Source organism: Oncorhynchus tshawytscha, linkage group LG10, assembly GCF_018296145.1.
Source record: "Oncorhynchus tshawytscha isolate Ot180627B linkage group LG10, Otsh_v2.0, whole genome shotgun sequence".
Taxonomy (NCBI): domain Eukaryota; kingdom Metazoa; phylum Chordata; class Actinopteri; order Salmoniformes; family Salmonidae; genus Oncorhynchus; species Oncorhynchus tshawytscha.
In genome coordinates, this window is record NC_056438.1 from 63,681,059 (window position 1) to 63,700,642 (window position 19,584).

Sequence of the window (19,584 nt, forward strand, 5' to 3'; positions counted from 1 at the left end):
GTTAACCCACTGTTCCTAGGCCGTCATTGAAAATAAGAATGTGTTCTTAACTGACTTGCCTGGTTAAATAAAGGTAAAAAATAAAATAAAAAAATCAGTGCTCAGGTCAAAGGAGAGTTCCTGAGTTGACTTTGGATTCTTCTAATCTGTGGCTATTGACAGTTGGGGGCCCTTTTTTGTGCAGAACCATGTTTATGGTATGTTGTTAATGTGGGGTTGTGATTATAGAAAACAATTCACTCTACTATATCGAGTCAGCTAAGACGGAAAATGTGTCTCCCTTGGGTTAAATTTGGATTCCGCTCAACACTGGTGTCCAATTTACCTCTGAGGAAATGGTCGATACCAAGCCTTCAACAACAGAATTCTTAGAAGAGACTAAGAGACCCTTAAGTCAGCTTGCCTATAGCCCTACACAATAGAATAGATTGGTCGGCGGGCATCCAGCTCTGTCTGCTTACTGCTGATTCTGTTCACTTATCTATCACCTCATATTGAAATGACATTCTGCTGTTCAGAGCTCTACAGATAAGTTATAAGAGCTGTAGCAGCATTGAGTAGACAGCTTTGTGAGTTTGGTTACAGAGGCGTAACATTTACAAGATAGGGAGATGATTCAGTAATGATTATGTCAATGGAGCTGCTGCTCTGTGTAAGTATATGCTAGACCGAGTCTAATGGCAGTGGGTAACAATCCACTACAAATGTAGGATCTTAATTTGAGCCAGTTGCTACAGCAGGAAAATAGTCCTGCAGCAACAGGAAATGTTGATTATAATTAATAGCCATTTTTGTAGGGTTTGATACATTTTTTGTAAAGGAAATCAAGTCTCACATTTCAAAGTGGGAAATACATACTTCAGAAGCCTTTTTAAACCTCAAATACCGTAGAAGTTTTACATTTCCTGCATTGCAGCCAAGTTATCCGACAACATGGTAATCAAATGAAGATCCTACATATTTATGTGGTTACCAATGAGGGATGTAAAAATACTTAGTCCAAGCTAAATTGGTACTCTGTCATTTGTAGCTAGTGGGAAAGGATCTCCTAATCTTTGGCAGGGAGGTTTAGACCTCACGGTCGTCCTCCACTTTCATTCCCCACTGACCCCACACAAACACAAAAATCCTTGTGGGGACCTAAAATGTATTTCCATTCAAAATCCTATTTTCCTTAACCCCTAATCCTAACTCGTAAACCTAATTGTAAACCTAGCCCTTAAATTTAAAATAGCCATCATGGGAAATGTCCCCACAAGGAATAATATTCCTGGTTTTACTATCCTTTTGGGGATTTCCAGTACCCATAAGGATAGTAATACATTCCCACACACACACACACACGTGCACACACACACACACACACGTGCACACACACACACACACACACACACACACACACACACACACACACACACACACACACACACACACACACAGAGCAGCATAAATGTGGGTTTTTCTGCATTTTCTTTATCTCTGTTTTTTGAACTCAATATGGGGGTTACTAATCGTGCCTCACTGCCCTTGGATTGAATAGTAATTTTTATTAGAGTGGACATGAGTAATGAGTCGAAAAACATGAAACAATCCACTGATGCAGTTTTCCATCTCACACAAACAAAGGCCCTAGTGTCCTCTGGAGGGTGCATCACTGAAGTTGGGGCTCATTCTGTTCCATTTCTATAGGCATTGTGGGTTCTGATGGGTTGCTAATTTTTAATGGATGATGTAAAGCAGAACTAAATTAATTATATTAGCTGTTTCAGCAAGAAATAAGGACAAGTGGCACTTGTTACATCAATCTGGACAGCCACAGCATATAGCATGTAACACGTGTGTAGCACAAACAATGTGTCACATGGTTTAATGAAAGATGGCTATCACTTCAGTAAGGTAAAGCTTTGAGTGAATAACCTAAATTTCTTCTAATTCACCTCCTTTCTTCTGCCCTGTGTGAGGGTGTCCAATCCGGCCTGCAGGTGTTTTGTTTGTGTTTGTGTACTCAGAAAGTATTCATACCCCTTGACTTATTCCACATTTTGTTGTGTTACAGCCTGAATTCAAAATGGATTCAATCTTTTTTTTCTCACCCATCTACACACAATACCCCATAATGACAAAGTGAAGACATGTTTTTAGAAATGTTTGCTAATTTATTGAGAATGAAATACAGAAATATCTCATTTAAATAAGTATTCACACCCCTGAGTCAGTACTTTGTAGAAGCACCTTTGGCAGCGATTATAGCTGTGAGTCTTTAAGAGCTTTTTACACCTGGATTGTGCAACATTTGCCCATTATTCCTTTCAAAATTCTTTGACCTCTGTCAAATTGGTTGATGATCATTGCTAGATAACCATTTTCAGGTCTTGCCACATATTTTCAAGTAGATAAAATACATTTAAACTCAGTTTTTCACAATTCCTGACATTGAATCCTAGTAAAAATTCCCTGTTTTAGGATCACCACTTTATTTTAAGAATGTGAAATGTCAGAATAATAGTAGAGAATGATTTCTTTCAGATGTTATTTCTTTCATCACATTCCCAGTGGGTCAGAGGTTTACATACACTCAATTAGTATTTGGTAGCATTGCCTTTAAATTGTTTAACATAGGTCAAATGTTTTGGGTAGCCTTCCACAAGCTTCCCACAATAAGTTGGGTGAATTGTGTACCATTCCTCCTGACAGAGCTGGTGTAACTGAGTCAAGTTTGTAGGCCTCCTTGCTCACACACGCTTTTTTCAGTTCTGCCCACAGATTTTCTATAGGACTGAGGTCAGGGCTTTGTGATGGCCACTCCAATACCTTGGCTTGGTTGTCCTTAAGCCATTTTGCCACAACTTTGGAAGTTTGCAATTTACACATTTTTCCTTATTACAAGATTCCATATGTGTTATTTCATAGTTTTGATGTCAACACTATTATTCTACAATGTATAAAATAGTAATAAAAGAATACAGAAAAACCCTGAGTAGGTGTGACTGGTACTTTATATGTCTTCCATTTTTATTTCAGGCTGTAACACAACAAAATCTAGAAAAAGTCAAGAGGTGTGAATGTAACGGATGTGAAACGCTAGCTTAGTTAGCGGTGGTGCGCGCTAAATAGTGTTTCAATCGGTGACGTCACTTGCTCTGAGACCTTGAAGTAGTAGTTCCCCTTGCTCTGCAAGGGCCGCGGCTTTTGTGGAGCGATGGGTAACGATGCGTCGTGGGTGACTGTTGTTGATGTGTGCAGAGGGTCCCTGGTTCGCGCCCGGGTATGGGCGAGGTGACGGTCTAAAGTTATACTGTTACATGAATACCAACTGAAGTCACTGTACTTAAAATGACTGAAACCAAATCGAAACTGTGTAGAAATTACAATGGACCGACAATGTATTCGTCCAGTTTCTTGATTGTCTCCAGCTCGCTAAAAAAGAAAGGCTGTACTTGGGCACGTGACATAAAAATGTATAACTAAATAATCACCTAAATGAAAGCTAGACAGTCAGGGAGCATCGGAAATTTAAAAATCTATGAATAGAGGCCTTTATGAATAAAAATTATATATTTTTTTACATTTTGAAGGCAAGGAAATACAGCACATTTTCAGTGATGACCGAATGCGACCTCGATGAAGACCGAATGCGGCCCCCGGCGCCAAATGAGTTTGACACGCCTGCTCTAAGTGGTCAACAACACTATAGAGCCCCTTTTGTGTAATGACCTCTAATTCAACTGGATGGCCTATCTATTTCTGGGGTCTTCCTTGTGTTTGGCCCTCTCTCTTTAAGAGATGCAAGAATTGAGACAACAGTGGAAACTACTGTTTATCTCTTTCCAGTTAACTGCAAATCTGTTCATGTCAGAGTGCTCATAGAACACGGTGCTCAAGAGTTGCATAAAATAGCTCCAATCAGTATTTTTATTTTGAGAGGATCTACTTTGTCATTTCGTTGTCCTCTTGTCTCTATCATTTAATATGTTTTACAGAAACATTAGCTACATTTGTATGCTAACACTAAAACCTTGACAAAATGAGTGGCAACCTCGTTTAAGCTCCCATCTACCACTTCTGAAATAAAACTCCTTCACTCAAGCAGATTTTCAGAGCCGCAGCATCTGAAGAGCGTCTTTGGTGCTCATGTTCTAACATGTTCAAGGAGATGTGTCAAACTGGTAGTGAGAGGGCTTCGCAACACAAAGCCTGAATCCACCTCCGGTGATGCACTCAACACGCCTCAGCCTGGAATAAAGTGAGATCGCCATAGCAACAAAGCCTATTATTGTATACAGTGTTTTAAGTCAACCTTATTGCTTCTAAAACAAAACATTTAAAGGTAGAATCTAGTGTTCAAACGGACAACTGTTTATTTTCTTAATTGGGAAAAGTGTCTCAAGTGAAGTTCAATTGTGTTTGGAATGGCTTTGATTAGCCTTGGAACAAAGTTTGAATGAATGTTCTTCAACAATTGATCTCATGTTGTGCAAATGTTGCAATTTTCACTGAAGCCCTAACACTTAACTTACACAGACAATAAATATGGATTGGACAACCGCTTTCAATTTGTGTAAAATATTGTTTATGGCAAGAGTGCTCTTGAATACAGGCATTTGCTCTCTATTTTTTTCTGGATGATTGATTTTCTGTAATATGATTGCCTTGGGCATGATGAGAACATTGTTGCTGCAACAGACACATGCACCTACAGTAAAGGATGCTGCCTTGTTTGGTGTTGTAGCTTTTCATTGTTCTGGTATAGACCGACATAGGGGGATCCCACCTGGTTGTGCACCTTGTTGCCTGCAGACAGGGTGTCTACACCCCCTCTGTTAGAGATGGTATCTCCATGGGGGTTGCTAGCTCAGAATGGGGCTGTGAATCAAAACAAAAATAAGGTATTTTGTCAAACGGTTGTTGTGACAGATGCTAACACTCTTTACGGTGTCCTTTGAGAGAAGTTATCTGTGTGTTGGGTTTGGTTATGGCAGTAACCTACAGGCAGACATAAACAATTCTACTGACTTTCACCCAGACTGTAATTGTTCTATTGAATGGTTCTAAAATGGTGATTATTCACTCAAATGTTCCTTCCCTATCTGATGTCATTATTAGAGGAAACATGTTGTGTCACGTCTGGTAAATTCTCACTGTTAAATTGAATAAGCAGCTGCAGCATCAGTTTGCCTCAAGGTGAGAGGATCAAAAAAACTCCAACATACTGAATGAGGTCGTGTCAAATCAAATCAAATTTCCTAACAGACTTGCCAAAAGAAATTTGTGGAGAGGTTGAAAAATATGTTTTAATGACTCCAAACTAAGTACACTGCTCAAAAAAATTAACTCCAAGTCAATCACACTTCTGTGAAATCAAACTGTCCACTTAGGAAGCAACACTGATTGACAATAAATTTAAAATGCTGTTGTGCAAATGGAATAGACAACAGGTGGAAATTATAGGCAATTAGCAAGACACCCCCAATAAAGGAGTGGTTCTGCAGGTGATAACCACAGACCCACTTCTCAGTTCCTATGCTTCCTGGCTGATGTTTTGGTCACTTTTGAATGCTGGTGGTGCTTTCACTCTAGTGGTAGCATGAGACGGAGTCTACAACCCACACAAGCGGCTCAGGTAGTGCAGCTCATCCAGGATGGCACATCAATGCGAGCTGTGGCAAGAAGGTTTGCTGTGTCTGTCAGCGTAGTGTCCAGAGCATGGAGGCGCTACCAGGAGACAGGCCAGTACATCAGGAGACGTGGAGGAGGCCGTAGGAGGGCAACAACCCAGCAGCAGGAGCGCTACCTCCGCCTTTGTGCAAGGAGGAGCAGGAGGAACACTGCCAGAGCCCTGCAAAATGACCTCCAGCAGGCCACAAATGTGCATGTGTCTGCTCAAACGGTCAGAAACCGACTCCATGAGGGTGGTATGAGGGCCCGACGTCCACAGGTGGGGGTTGTGCTTACAGCCCAACACCGTGCAGAACGTTTGGCATTTGCCAGAGAACACCAAGATTGGCAAATTCGCCACTGGCGCCCTGTGCTCTTCACAGATGAAAGCAGGTTCAAACTGAGCACGTGACAGACGTGACAGTCTGGAGACGCCGTGGAGAACGTTCTGCTGCCTGCAACATCCTCCAGCATGACCAGTTTGGCGGTGGGTCAGTCATGGTGTGGGGTGGCATTTCTTTGGGGGGGCCGCACAGCCCTCCATGTGCTCGCCAGAGGTAGCCTGACTGCCATTAGGTACCAAGATGAGATCCTCAGACCCCTTGTGAGACCATATGCTGGTGCGTTTGGCCCTGGGTTCCTCCTAATGCAAGACAATGCTAGACCTCATGTGGTTGAAGTGTGTCAGCAGTTCCTGTAAGAGGAAGGCATTGATGCTATGGACTGGCCCGCCCGTTCCCCAGACCTGAATCCAATTGAGCACATCTGGGACATCATGTCTCGCTCCATCCACCAACGCCACGTTGCACCACAGACTGTCCAGGAGTTGGCGGATGCTTTAGTCCAGGTCTGGGAGGAGATCCCTCAGGAGACCATCCGCCACCTCATCAGGAGCATGCCCAGGCGTTGTAGGGAGGTCATACAGGCACGTGGAGGCCACACACACTACTGAGCCTCATTTTGACTTGTTTTAATAACAATATGTCATTCATTCAGATATAGGATGTGTTATTTTAGTGTTCCCTTTATTTTTTTGAGCAGTGTATATGTAAACTTCCGACTTCAACTGTACATAGGGCAGAAATCTCTTAGGTGTAGAGATTGTAGCCGGCTAGTAACAGTGACTAAGTTCAGGGCAGGGTCCTGGCCGGAGGCCAGCTAGTGGTGACTATTTAACTTTCTGATGGCCTGGAGACAGAAGCTGTTTTTCAGTCTCTCAGTCCCAGGTTTGATGTACCTGTACTGTCCCCTCCTTCTAAATGGTAGATGGGTGAACAGGTCATGGCTCGGTTGGCGGAGGTCCATCCTGTAACACCAGGGGATCTTCTTGGCCTTCCTGTGACACCGGGTGCTGTACAGTAGAGGTCCTGGAGGGCAGGCAGTGTGCCCCTGGTGATATGTAGGGCTGACTACACCAACCTCTGGATATCCCTGCGGTTGCAGACAGTGCTGCGATACAGCCGGACAGGATGCTCTCAATGGTGCATAGGGACCAAGGCAAAATTTCTTCAGCCTCCTGAGGTTTAATTGGACTGTTGCTCTGAATCCTCGTTGTGTGTTCCGTCTGGCTCCGCGGCCTTGTGAATGTTAACCTCTAGAAAGTTCTTACTCACATCAGTTATGGAAAGCAAGATCACACAGTCATCCGTAACAGCTGGTGCTCTCATGCATGGTTCAGTTTTGCTTTCCTCGAGGCGAGGCATTTATTTTGTCTGCTAGGCTCGCTTCACTGGGCAGCTCGTGGCTGGGTTTCCCTTTGTAGTCTGTGATAGTTTGCAAGCCCTGCTACATCCTTCGAGTGTCAGTGCCGGTGTAGTAGGATTCTTAGTCCTGTTTTGACGTATTGACGGATCTTAGTCCTGTATTAATGCTTTGCCTATTTGATGGACCGTCAGAGGTCGTAGCTGGATTTCTTATAAGTGTCTGAATTAGGGTCCTGCAGCAGCAATAAGGGTCCTGCAGCAGCAGCTCTAGTCTTTAGCTCAGTGTGGATGTTGCCTGTAATCCATGGCTTCTGGTTGTGGTATGTACGTACGGTCATTGTGGGGACAACTTTGTTGATGCACTTATTAATAAAGCTGGTGACTGATGTGGTAAACTCCTCAATGTTATCAGATGAATCCTGGAACATATTCCAATCTGTGCTAATGAAAAAGTCCTGTAGCTTAGCATCCACTTCATCAGACCGTTTCTGTGTTGAGCGTGTCACTGGTACTTCCTGTTTGAGTTTTTGCTCATAAGAAGGAAGCAGGAGGATAGAGTTATGGTCTGATTTGCCAAAGGGAGGGCAAGGGAGGGCTTGTATGCATTTCTGTGTGTGGTATAATGGGGATCTAGAGTTTTGTCATCTGTAGTTGCATAGGTGACATAATGGTAAAAATGAGGTAGATGTGCATGCGTGTGAATGTTTGCATTGTCAGCGATGACTTGAAACCATGATTGCACGTCCTCCCTTTAAGCTATGAGACAGACCGTGGCAAGGAATCAACGTACTGCTTTAACCTTTCCCGACCTCAGCTTAATGGCGTTTATTCTCTTGTTCTTTTTTCTCTTCCAGACTCTTTCGTCAATAGCCAGGAGTGGACATTGAGTCGATCAGTGCCAGAGCTCAAAGTGGTGAGTAGTATTCATGAGTATTCATCATAACTTCAGGCCATATTATTCTTCTGGCATTGGCACTGCAAGAGGATTGATTTAAATGTCAATGCCAGGCCATGCTCTATGCATTTCAATAACATTTCCTCTCATTCTGCATGACAGAGAGAGTAGAGTACAGAAATTGGCTGGAATATTCCCTGGCACCAAGTGAGAGTGTGGGTGATTTTGAATGAGATAAGTTGGCATGGTGACACGTAGCGCGGAGTGGCTTGCAGCAGGACAGAGAGATGAGTGACAGTTTTGGGCTAGACGTGTGACAGGTCCTGGGTCTGATCCACCCGCTGGCACAACTGCTTGCATGCACGCATGCACGCACGCACACACACACACACACACACACACACATCCTCACAGGAAGAAGGGAGTGCTTCACGTACATCATCAATAGGGATATTACCACAAAGACACATTCCATTCCAACATTCTGCTGTTAAGTACTGAAGTATTCATAGTATTTTGGTCTTTTATGAAAAACATATTGGTGTAATCCTATGGGGAATCCAACAGAAAATGATGTTCTCTCAGAGGGACACTTTTATGGAGAACATGCTTTCTAACCAAGGATAATTTGATAGAGCTCATTGTCTTTTATGTAGTGTTAGGTTATAATTGGAAAACTCCAGACATTTCAGGGGTTTAGTGAACTGACGCTGGATTCAGCAGGGAAGAGTCGAGGACTGTCAGGGACGCATAGCTTCCATTTCTTCCACAGTTCTATATGACAGTATTGGACAGAAGTAGTTCATTCATATATTATTTTTCCCAAAAGCACGGGCAGATGTTATCATTCCAACAATTGACAATTGCACTCTTGAGGAGATGAGCTGATACTGTATAGTACTATCTTCTCATTTAACCCTGCCGGACCTTGATAATGAACCATAGACTGATCCTTAAAAAAGGCTGTAGTGGGATTTGCACACACTGTGCCCGCTCTGCTTTCATCTGCCTGAACTATGCTCATACAGCAGCCCTAATGATGGGCCTTACAACCCAGCAGCTTACAAAGCTTTACATTTCTAACATAAACTCTGTTCCTTTTGTAGTTAGCTTCTGTTCTGAGTAGCTCATAGCTTGTTATTCTTCTGTGGTGGATAGACTACTACTCTTTGTCCTCTCCAAAGCCAACTTCCTCCTTATGTAGATCATAAGTGTAATGATGGAGAGGAGAGGTAGCATCATCTAGGCTCTTAAAGATCCTGTACACACACACACATCTCTCTCACAGTCCCCTATAATTAAAACCATACCTGACTTTACCACCCACTAATGATCTAAAGAAGAGTGTTGAAGGTGGATTGTGGGGTTGAGTAGGGGAGGTGGGCGTGTTCTCCCCCAGACACACTGGCATTATCAACAGCCACCCCAGCCTGGGAGCAGCCCAGCCCCAGCTCACCCACTGTCAGGCTCCCCCTGGGGGAGGTCAGCAGTCAGAGATTGGGCCTGGGCTTGGGCCTGGATGTTCTGAACGTTCTGAACTGTTACCTTGCCGGTGACCACCTTTCTTTTGTCCCACAAGCATCATCTGTCCATAAGAAAGTCCATAGACTGTGGGCTCTAGTGTTAGTTGGTGATTTGTCTCTGCAACTTCTTACAGAACTATTGTTTTGCCACCTTGCCTTTACAAGAAGCAAGTCCATTGGCTGTGGGCTATGACATTGGTTGGCTGTGTAAACATCTCAACAACATATATATGATGTCCTTGACTAGACTGTTGTCTTGTTGTTTCTGCAGGGTATTGTGGGTAATCTGTCGAGTGGGAAGTCTGCCTTGGTCCACCGGTACCTGACAGGCACATATGTGCAGGAGGAATCTCCTGAAGGTAAGAGACAGAGCTTGCTGCTGTTTAGGAAAAACACCTGAGGGAGGAGAGAGGTGTCACACGCTGTAAAGAGCTAAAAGGTTGTGGACTCTAGGAGGGTCTTGTCAGTCAACACATGAACACATCACTTCTAACTGTGATGGTATCTTGCTAATTTACTCCATCTACTGACCCTGCTGCATCATACATGTAAATGTAATTTGAGATATTTATAATAATGTAAAAAGGATTTCTAATTATTTCTGAACATTTATACGCATTTACAGTGTATTCAGAAAGTATTCAGACCCCTTGACTTTGTCCACATTTTGTTACGTTACAACCTTATTCTATAATTGATTAAATTGTTTTTCTTCCCCTCATCAATCTATACACAATACCCCATAATGACAAAGCAAAATCTGTTTTTTACGAAATTTTACAAATGTCTTCCTAATAAAAAAACTTAAATAATATATTTACACAAGTATTCAGACCCTTTACTCAGCACTTTGTTGAAGCACCGTTGGCAGTGTTTACAGCCTCCAGTCTTCTTGGGTATGACGCTACAAGCTTGGCACACCTGTATTTGGGGAGTTTCTCCCATTCTTCTCTGCAGATCCTCTCAAGATCTGCCAGGATGGATGGGAAGTGTTGCTGCACAACTATTTTCTGGTCTTTCCAGAGATGTTTGATCTGGTTCAAGTCCGGGCTCTACCTGGGACACTCAAGGACATTCAGAGACTTGTCCCGAAGCCACTCCTGCATTGTCTTGGCGGTGTGCTTATGGTCGTTGTCCAATTGGAAGGTGAACGTTCAACCCTGTCTGATGTCCTGATCTCTCTGGAGCAGGTTTTCATCAAGGATCTCACTGTACTTTGTTCCGTTCATCTTTCCCTCGATCCTGACTAGTCTCCCAGTCCCTGCAGCTGAAAAACATCCCCACAGCATGATGCTGCCACCACCATACTTCACCGTAGAGATGGTGCCAGGTTTCCTCCAGACTTGACATTTGGCATTCAGGCCAAAGATAATCTTGTTTCTCATGGTCTGAGTTCTCTAGGTGCCTTTTGGCAAACTCCAAGTGGGCTGCCATGTGCCTTTTACTGAGGAGTGGCTTCTGTCTGGTCACTCTACCATAAAGACCTGTTTGGTGGAGTGCTACAGAGATGGTTGTTCTTCTGGAAGGTTCTCCCATCTCCACAAAATTACTCTGGAGCTCTGTCAGAGTGACCATTGGGTTCTTGGTCACCTCCCTGATTGTGCAAGTTCTCCCACTTAAAAAGATGAGAGGCCTGTAATTTTCATCATCGGTACACTTCAACTATGACAGACAAAATGAGAAAAGAAAATCCAGAAAATCACATTGTAGGATTTTTTATTTATTTATTTGCAAATTATGGTGGAAAATAAGTATTTGGTCACCTACAAACAAGCAAGATTTCTGGCTCTCACAGACCTGTAACTTCTTCTTTAAGAGGCTCCTCTGTCCTCCACTCGTTACCTGTATTAATGGCACCTGTTTGAACTTGTTATTAGTATTAAAGGCACCTGTCCACAACCTCAAACAGTCACACTCCAAACTCCACTATGGCCAAGACCAAAGAGCTGTCAAAGGACACCAGAAATAAAATTGTCGACCTGCACCAGGCTGGGAAGACTGAATCTGCAATAGGTAAGCAGCTTGGTTTGAAGAAATCTTCTGTGGGAGAAATTATTAGGAAATGGAAGACATACACGACCACTGATGATCTCCCTCGATCTGGGGCTCCACGCAAGATCTCACCCCGTGGGGTCAAAATTATCACAAGAACGGTGAGCAAAAATCCCAGAACCACACGGGTGAACCTAGTGAATGACTTGCAGAGAGCTGGGACCAAAGTAACAAAGCCTACCATCAGTAACACACTACGTCGCCAGGGACTCAAATCATGCAGTGCCAGACGTGTCCCCCTGCTTAAGCCAGTACATGTCCAGGCCCATCTGAAGTTTGCTAGAGAGCATTTGGATGATCCAGAAGAAGATTGGGAGAATGTCATATGGTCAGATGAAACCAAAATATAACTTTTTGGTAAAAACTCAACTCGTCGTGTTTGGAGGACAAAGAATGCTGAGTTGCATCCAAAGAACACCATACCTACTGTGAAGCATGGGGATGGAAACATCATGCTTTGGGGCTGTTTTTCTGCAAAGGGACCAGGACGACTGATCCGTGTAAAGGAAATAATGAATGGGGCCATGTATCGTGAGATTTTGAGTGAAAACCTCCTTCCATCAGCAAGGGCATTGAAGATGAAACGTGGCTGGGTCTTTCAGCATGACAATGATCCCAAACACACCGCCCGGGCAACAAAGGAGTGGCTTCGTAAGAAGCATTTCAAGGTCCTGGAGTGGCCTAGCCAGTCTCCAGATCTCAACCCCATAGAAAATCTTTGGAGGGAGTTGAAAGTACGTGGTGCCCAGCAACAGCCCCAAAACATCACTGCTCTAGAGGAGATCTGCATGGAGGAATGGGCCAAAATACCAGCAACAGTGTGTGAAAACCTTGTGAAGACTTACAGAAAACATTTGACCTCTGTCATTGCCAACAAAGGGTATATAACAAAGTATTGAGATCAACTTTTGTTATTGACCAAATACTTATTTTCCACCATAATTTGCAAATAAATTCATTAAAAATCCTACAATGTGATTTTCTGGATTTTTTCTCTTCTCATTTTGTCTGTCATAGTTGAAGTGTACCTATGATGAAAATTACAGGCCTCTCTCATCTTTTTAAGTGGGAGAACTTGCACAATTGATGGCTGACTAAATACTTTTTTGCCCCACTGTATGTAAATAAGGTATTTCTGCTTTTATTTTATACATTTGCTAAAGTTTCTGAAAACCTGTTTTCGCGTTGTCATTATTGGGTATTGGTTGTAGATTGATAAGAAAAACTCAGTTTTGGAATACGGCTGTAACGTAATAAAGTGTGAAAACAAATGTAAGGGGTCTGAATACTTTCTGAATGCACTATAAAGACATATAAAGTTATTTTAACATGTTACCAGATTATTGGCTGTTCAAAACCTGTTGAAATACCACCTGGAATGCAGTGGAGGCTGGAAAGAGGAGTTATAGGAGGATGGGCTCATTGTAATGGCTCGAATGGAATCAATGGAACAGAGTCAAACATGTTGTTTCCATGTGTTAGATGTGTTTGGGACCATTCCATTGATTCCATTCCAGCCATCACAATGAGCCCATCCTCCTGTAGCGCTTCCCACCAGCCTCCTCTGCCGGAATGATAAGTTAGCAGTCTGTATTTGGGTTTAAGTTATTCTAGCTGGAGATAGATACTGGCATAAAGTACAATGACAGGGCTGGGCTTGATAGTGACCGTAGGCTGTATACAAACTCAATTCATAATTTTCAGTTAGGTTGAGTGTGTTCCACATAGTATATAAAGAGAAACCTGCATTATCTTCACTTATCATCATTAACAGCTAGTCTTTGAAGCCAGGTGTGTTTTCTGTTGTTGTTATTGTTTTGTATCAGTCGACGCAGTGTCAGATTTATCTCAAGCCGAAGGATGTGCTCTGAGATAATTGGCTTTTTATCCATTTGATCCATTTATCCAGACAATGACAGCTAGAGCAAAGCATCCCCCATACAAGAAAGAGGGCTGCTGTGTTAGAATGCTAATTCCCAACACATCAAGGTAAAACTAAAAACCTGGGCTTAAAGCACCAAATCCTACTAAAACCCTTCATTTCAGAGCGAAAGGGGATTGCAGTTGCTGCCATGAACATAAACAGTTTCTGCTTTGGGAGCTCTGAAGTGCTGACGCACTGAATGAGAGGGCATAGCTCAGTGAGAAGGTATATTTATTTCTACAGGGGTCTGTTCCAAAGCCTTCCACTGTGACTTCACAGAATCACAACTGGACAATTCTCAATTTTGATTATCAGGTGGAATCCTTAATGAGTTCGGGCCCTGCTGAGCTCAGAAGCGAAGGCTCTCCGAAACCCACAAAGATGCTGTCATAGCTGGGGTTAAATGACAATCTTTGAGGGGGTTTGGAGGGTTTGTAGTGTCTGGTTTTGTATAATTATAGCGATGAGGGACAAGAGATATGAAGCGCATAATGAGTTCCTGGCATAATGATGCTGCTTCACCAAGGGAAAGAAACAATCCTTACTGCTTAATTAGGCCTAGAGAAATCAATGACAAAAATGCTGGAAAGCTAAAAGCTGAGTGATGATTTTGGTTAATTAAGGAAACATGTTGTATCTTCTTATTGCATTTTATACAGATCACTGCATTGTTTCTGTGATACAGCATACCTCTTCATCTCCCATCATTAACAGGTGGCAAAGGTTCTCCTTTTAGTCTCATTCCTAGAACGATGCTTAGCCCAGATAGAAACTATAGCTACTCTGTAGACTGAAAGAGGCTACCTCGCTTCTAAGGAGAGTAGTGTTTTGTGTTTGGTCCATACCATTCAGCTCTACTCTTAATTTTTTGTTCTACGATGTTGCTAGTTGCTGTGATATCTGTTAAAATATAGTATCGGGGATGAGGAGGGAGGGAGGTGTTGCCATGGCAACATCAGAACAGGCTCTGTTGGAATTGTGGCTCTGTGTCAAGTTCTCTGAGCCTCCGCATTCCATTCTAGAGCTGAATATGTTTACTGCCTGTTAACCAAGCCAAAAATACAGCTCCCATCTCAAAACCTGTGTTTGTGTGTGTGTGTTAGACTCATCTGTATGTATAAGCTGGACAACAGGTTGATAGAAAGATTATAACCACTCTATTCATTAGCCACATCCAGCCAAAATCACTATACATTATTGCTGGCCTACCCTAATACAGATTGAGTGTCTCTCGTTATCGAGGTTAGCTTAATTCTTTTGGCACTGAGATTCAACAGACGTTCCACAGTACGGATTCTCCTCTGACCTCAGGATATGTTTTTGTCTATGCTTGGCTGTGAACAGAGGATGATGGGGATGTTATGTAGTCTAAATGTAGGCCTATACTTGAATGCACATCCATTTCATACCATGACAACAGAAGATGTTATTTGGCACAACACTCTCATTTTACCATTTTCAAGGGCTTCTTATCATTTCATGTGCAACCAACCTATTCCATTTACCTCCTCTAGAATTATTACAAATGTTCCTTTGAAGTCTGGCCCTTTGGTCCAGAGACCATTTTTTTTCACAAGATATGACTATACTATACTGGGTATTACTATGGGTATCACTTTTCTGACATTTCCTCTAAATGTAGATTTCCTGACATATAAAGACTCAGATATTAATGCTCGGTCCAAGCAGCGCTCCAATCTCAGAGCTCTGTTACTTCAGTGCAGAGCCGGCCTTATGGGCAGGCCTCTGGGGGCCTGGCCCACGCTACCTTACCTCGTTTCCTGTCCAAATAAAATGTTTAAATATTGATAATTTATTTGACCGAGACGCGCACCGACAGAAAGATGCATCAATCTCTGATGAAGAATCAGAAGGAGAGAAACAGCGCCTCTCTGTCTCATGTCATACTCTTTTTGGCCAAACAGCATCAGATACATGGGCTACATCTTATTTTTATTTATTGTTTCTTTTGTTCCACCTCATGCTATTTTACTATTACATTGTTATTGATTACCGCATTATTGGGTTTAGAGCAGTGTTCCCCAACTGGCGGCCTGTGTGGAATTTTCATTGTTGGACATGACTATAAATCACCATGAAATCAGCTCCTTAATTTAAGAAATCTGTTCCCAAGTATTTCCACGGGTAATGGAGAGACCCGACGTAAAAAAATGTAAGCAAGGTTTGAAATGATTGTTGTAGTCAAACAATATATTTGTGGGCTTCTTGCGATTAATTTGCAGTCTTCAAATTATTTTTTATTACATTCGGGCCCCCTGGCCATCCGCTAAAGAAAAAATCAGCCCGTGGCTGAATCTAGTTTATGACCCCTGGTTTAGAGATTGTAAGAAAGGCATTTCACTATACTTGTGCACATGACATTAAAACTTGAAACTTAATATAGTAAGATGCTTTCTCGGGTGACAGTTTCAGCCACTTGCAAATTGAAGGAAAGTTGTGAGTGCACTTTTTTGGATACTGGAATTATTATGGATGAAGGTGCGAAGGTAACCTACTTTTTATTATTTACTTTTTTTGGCTTTATTTTTTTTGCCCCTTTTTCTCCCCAATTTAATGATATCCAATTGTCCTATTGCTGCATCTCCCGTACGGACTCGGGAGAGGTGAAGGTCGAGAGACTTGCATCCTCCGAAACATGACCCTGCCAAACAGCAGTACTCGCATAACCCGGAAGCCAGCCGCAACAATGTGTCGGAGGAAACACCGTACAACTGGCGACTGAAGTCAGCGTGCATGCGCCCGGCCCGCCACAAGCAGTTGCTAGAGCGCGATTGGACAAGGACACCCCAGCCGGCCAAACCCTTCCCAAACCCGGACGACACTGGGCCATTTGTGTGGGTCTACCGGTGGCGGCCGGCTGCGACACAGCCTGGGATCGAACCTGGGTCTGTAGTTATGCCTCTCAAACTGTGATGCAGTGCCTTAGACAGCTGCAACATTCGGGAGGCCCGGTAACCTACTTTTTGAAATAATTTGTGTTTACAATCGGATAAAAACATGATGACTGGTTGTGTTCATGCTACGTTGAATGGTAATACATCTTTCTAGTTAAATTAGATATCTTTTAATATAAAACCCATTAAAGGAGGTCCCCTGAAAAAATGTGGCCCCCCTATGGAAATCAAAGATCCGTCCAACTGATTTGTTCTGGCGCCGGCATTGCTTCAGCAGAGGAAAGTCTCTCTCTCTCTCTCTGACTATTACACAACCAAACTGATGTCTGGGAGAATCCCCCTTCACCAAGTGGGCTAAAGTGGACTTAATAGGGAGCAAGTGTGTCTCAAGTGGATCTGTATTTCATGTTGGCCCTAGCTAGAACACTGCCTACCTAGTCCTTGAAGACTGCCGGCAGAGGCAGTCACTGTGACCTTACTTGCTATTTTGCAGAGGTGGGATCTTGTCATTTGGAAAGTTCAAATTCAGTTCTAAAACTGTTATGAACTTAATTCTCTCCATCTTATTACATATCTCTGTAACAGATAACACGGCTTATTATGAAATAGCTGGTGTTGCCGCAACGATAGATATTTCATACCGGTTTTATGTCTGTCACTCTCAGCATATTTATTTTTGATATACAGTGGCAAGAAAAAGTATGTGAACTCTTTGGAATTACCTGTAATTTTGTCTGTTGTTGTGACTTAGATTAAGATCAGATCTAATTTTATGACCAATTTATTTAGAAATCCAGATCATTCCAAAGGGTTCACATACTTTTTCTTGCCACTGTACACTACATGACCAAAGTATGTTCAAATCTTATCAAATTGTATTTGTCACATACATATGGCTAGCAGATGTTAATGCGAGTGTAGCGAAATGCTTGTGCTTCTAGTTCCGACTATGCAGTAATATCTAACAAGTAATCTAACAATGTCCCAACAACTACCTTATACACACAAGTGTAAAGGAATTAATAAGAATATGTACATAAAGATAAATATGGATGAGCGATGGCCGAACGGCATAGGCAAGATGCAGTAGATGGAATAGAGTACAGTATATACATTTGAGATGAGTAGTGTAGGGTATGTAAACTTTATAAAAAGTGGCATAGTTTAAAGTGACTAGTGATACATGTATTACATCCAATTTTTTATTATTAAAGTGGCTAGATATTGAGTCAGTATGTTGGCAGCAGCCACTCAATGTTAGTGGTGGCTGTTTAACAGTCTGATGGCCTTGAGATAAAAGCTGTTTTTCAGTCTCTCGGTCCCAGCTTTGATGCACCTGTACTGACCTCACCTTCTGGATGATAGCGGGGTGAACAGGCAGTGGCTCGGATGGTTGTTGTCCTTGATGATCTTTTTGGCCTTCCTGTGACATCGGGTGGTGTAGGTGTCCTGGAGAGCAGATAGTTTGCCCCAGGTGATGCATTGTGCAGACCTCACTACCCTCTGGAGAGCCTTACGGTTGGGGGCGGAGCAGTTGCCGTACCAGGCGGTGATACAGCCCGACAGGATGCTCTCGATTGTGCATCTGTAAATGTTTGTGAGTGTTTTAGGTGACAAGCCTAATTTTTTCAGCTTCCTGAGGTCGAAGAGGCGCTGTTGCAACTTCTTCACCATGCTGTCTGTGTGGGTAGACCATTTCAGTTTGTCTGTGATGTGTACGCCGAGGAACTTAAAACTTTCCACCTTCTCCACTACTGTCCCGTCGATGTGGATAGGGGGGTGCCCACTCTGCTGTTTCCTGAAGTCCACCATCATCTCCTTTGTTTTGTTGACATTGAGTGATAGGTTATTTTCCTGACACCACACTCCGAGGGCCCTCACCTCCTCCCTGTAGGCCGTCTCATCGTTTTTGGTAATCAAGCCTACCACTGTAGTGTCGTCTGCAAACTTGATGATTGAGTTGGAGGCGTAAATGGCCACGCAGTCATGGGTGAACAGGGAGTACAGGAGAGGGCTGAGAATCCACCTTTGTGGGGCCCCAGTGTTGAAGATCGGCGGGGTGGACATGATGTTTCCTACCCTCACCACCTGGGGGCGGTCCATCAGGAAGTCCAGGACCCAGTTGCACAGGGCGGGGTCGAGGTCCAGGAGCTCGAGCTTAATGATGAGTTTGGAGGGTACTATGGTGTTAAATCCTGAGCTGTAGTCGATGAACAGCATTCTTACATTGGTATTCCTTTTGTCCATGTGGGTTAGGGCAGTGTGATTGCGATTGCGTCGTCTGTGGACCTATTGGGGCGGTCAGCAAATTGGAGTGTGTCTAGGGTGTCAGGTAGGGTGGAGGTGATATGATCCTTGACTAGTCTCTCAAAGCACTTCATGATGACGGAGGTGAGTGCTACGGGGCGATAGTCAGTTACCTTAGCTTTCTTGGAAACTGGAACAATGGTGGCCTTCTTGAAGCATGTGGGAACAGCAGACTGGGATTGATTGAATATGTCCGTAAACACACCAGCCAGCTGGTCTGCGCAAGCTCTGAGGACGCGGCTAGGGATGCCGTCTGGGCCCGCAGCCTTGTGAGGGTTAACACGTTTAAATGCTTTACTCACGTTGGCTGCGGTGAAGGAGAGCCCGCAGGTTTTGGTAGAGGGCCATGTTGTTGGCACTGTATTGACCTCAAAGCGAGCAAAGAAGTTGTTTAGTTTGTCTGGGAGCAGTACTACCTGGTCTGCGTCGGGGCTGGTTTTCTTTTTGTAGTCCATGATTGACTGTAGACCCTGCCACATACCTCTCGTGTCTGAGCCGTTGAATTGCGACTCTACTTTGTCTCTATACTGACGCTTAGCTTGTTTGATTGCCTTGCTGAGGGAATAGCTACACTGTTTGTATTTGGTCATGTTTCCGGTTGCCTTGCCCT

The 19,584-nt window shown here is 43.2% G+C and overlaps 1 protein-coding gene across 3 annotated transcripts in view; it reads left to right on the plus strand.

Annotated features, from left to right (window-relative positions):
- Nucleotides 1–19,584, plus strand: part of LOC112260627 (arf-GAP with GTPase, ANK repeat and PH domain-containing protein 3) — a 276,883-nt gene that overhangs the window by 151,277 nt on the left and 106,022 nt on the right. For all 3 annotated transcript variants that reach the window (XR_006084347.1, XM_024435894.2, XM_024435893.2), the window contains exons 2-3: nucleotides 8,213–8,271; nucleotides 10,048–10,135. Coding sequence is in view for 2 of the 3 variants with exons in the window: in XM_024435894.2 (XP_024291662.1) it covers nucleotides 8,213–8,271; nucleotides 10,048–10,135 (147 nt within the window). In the remaining variant the exon portion in view is untranslated. The remainder of the gene's footprint in view (nucleotides 1–8,212; nucleotides 8,272–10,047; nucleotides 10,136–19,584) is intronic.